The sequence below is a fragment of the Phaethon lepturus genome, unplaced genomic scaffold (genome assembly GCF_000687285.1).
Source record: "Phaethon lepturus isolate BGI_N335 unplaced genomic scaffold, ASM68728v1 scaffold41384, whole genome shotgun sequence".
Taxonomy (NCBI): Eukaryota; Metazoa; Chordata; class Aves; order Phaethontiformes; family Phaethontidae; genus Phaethon; species Phaethon lepturus.
The window spans coordinates 406-2223 of record NW_010533262.1 but is presented as its reverse complement, the minus strand read 5'-3'; the positions used below and the strand labels follow the sequence as shown (position 1 = coordinate 2223).

Below are 1818 nucleotides of genomic sequence, written 5' to 3'. Positions count from 1 at the left end.
CCGGCACCAGCAGAGTGGGATGCAGCAGGGCCTGTGGGCTCTCAGCAGGGGAGCTCAGCTCTGCAGGGCTGCTGTTGGCAACTGCTGTTCTCCATGAGGCCGGCCTGAGGTGGGCAGGTCTCCCCAAAACTGCTGCTCTGAGAGGGGTCTGGGGGGCAGCGGTGGTGCTCGTGCTCAGCCGGAGCCTGGAAACATGAACCCTCAGCCCTGCAGAGGGGATTGCTGCTTGCAACCAGGGAAAGCGTTCATTTTCAGGTGGGACCTTCCAGGGCAGCCTCTCACCACCTCCACCGCCTGCCCTGCCTGGCCTTCGCTGTGCCTAAGCCCTCCCTGCTCTGAATTCAGGGTGGCTGGGCTGAGTGCTCCTGGAAGATGCTGGAGCAGCTCAGGGCTGGGTACCGCTGTGGCCCATCCAAAACCCGCCAAGGCCAGGGAGAGGTGTTTCGCTGGCTCAGCCAAGCTCTGGAGAAGCACTTGATTTCTCTCTGCTGCACTTGAGCACATGGGATGTTGCCAGAGGTGCCAGTGGGGACACTGGTGGCCCCATCGTGGCATGGCTGTGCAGCACATGGTCCCCACCTTCACCCAGGTCTGTCTGAGCCAGCACTCCCAGCCAGGCTGGGGGGAGCTGGGGAGCGAAGCGGGGTGCCGAGGTGTGTGCAGGGGGTGCGGGGACTAAGGCAGCACATCCCCGGCCCTGGCTCACGCCCGGGAGAGGCGGACGGGGTAGGTGACCATGTTGAAGCTGTCCCAGGCGAAGAGCTGCCGCTCAGCGGGGTTGTAGTCCACCATGCTGAGGTAGCGGAATCGGTTCTCGAAGGGGATGCTGAGGGCCCGGCTGGTGCTGGTGGTTGTGTCGTAGGCAAAGTTGATGGTAGCATTGGGCGCCGAGTAACTGCTGACGGTGTAGAGGGTGCCACAGATGACAAAGGAGTTGGCCACCCCCCGCTTGCGGATGTTGGTCTCCCAGGTCCGCCGGATCTCCAGCGTCTCAGGGTCCAGCTTGGAGAGGACGATGGCCCCCCTGGCCTTCTCGGTGCTGTAGATCACCCAGAGCCCAGTCTCATCCACCGCCAGGTCTATGTCGGTGTAGCCCCCCCAGGAGTAGGGGTACTGCCCATGGTAGCCGGCGCCCGGGCCCTCCTTCTCGGCCCTGGGAGGCTCTCCCCGCAGGCCCTACCGAGCCCCGCGGCGGGAGTGCGCGCGGTAGATGACAGCTCCCGTGCTCTCCAGGGGCCGCGGCAGGATGTGCACCTTGGCAGGGTAGCCCCGGGCCAGCTGCTCGGCCGCCTCGTACTGGAAGAGCTGACGGACCTCTGTGCCTACTACGTCCGCACGCCAGGTAGTCTCCCGCGTAAAGGGGGGCACGGGCTCAGGGTCCTTCATCCACACGCCGTACTTGCCCGCGATGGAGTCTGCCCGGCCGAAGACAACGGGCTCCCCCACCCACACCAGCTCGCCGCAGCCTGCTTGGGGACAGGAGGGGAGAGAAAGGGGTTATCACTCAGTGGCACCCAGCGACCTCTTTGAGAGGGCCAAGTGGTATTTGTGAGCAGCGGAGCATGGGGCTGGCCGGCCGTGCCGGTGGCAGTACCTGAGTCCTCGCTCCCTGGGCGGCCGAGCGCGGGCTCCTCCATGGGACACGGGAACCTCCGTCCTCTCCGACTGCAGCTCCTGGTAGGTGAGGGGCTGCGGGTCCCAGCGAGGGGCTGCAGCGGGGCCAGGCACAGTGTGAGCAGAGGCCTCACCGCTGCGCCTGCCGTCGTGGGGCTCCATGCTGGACCATCATCCCCCCCAAAACGCCAGCACCTCAGTCAG

At 65.8% G+C, this 1818-nt stretch overlaps 1 protein-coding gene across 1 annotated transcript; it reads right to left on the bottom strand.

Annotated features, from left to right (window-relative positions):
* Nucleotides 1-702: 702 nt before the first annotated feature.
* On the bottom strand, nucleotides 703-1776 carry MYOC (myocilin, trabecular meshwork inducible glucocorticoid response). Its single transcript, XM_010285127.1, is given in 3 exon segments — nucleotides 703-1466; nucleotides 1595-1638; nucleotides 1640-1776. Coding segments are annotated over 3 exon segments (945 nt in total).
* Between the last annotated feature and the right edge of the window lie 42 nt (nucleotides 1777-1818).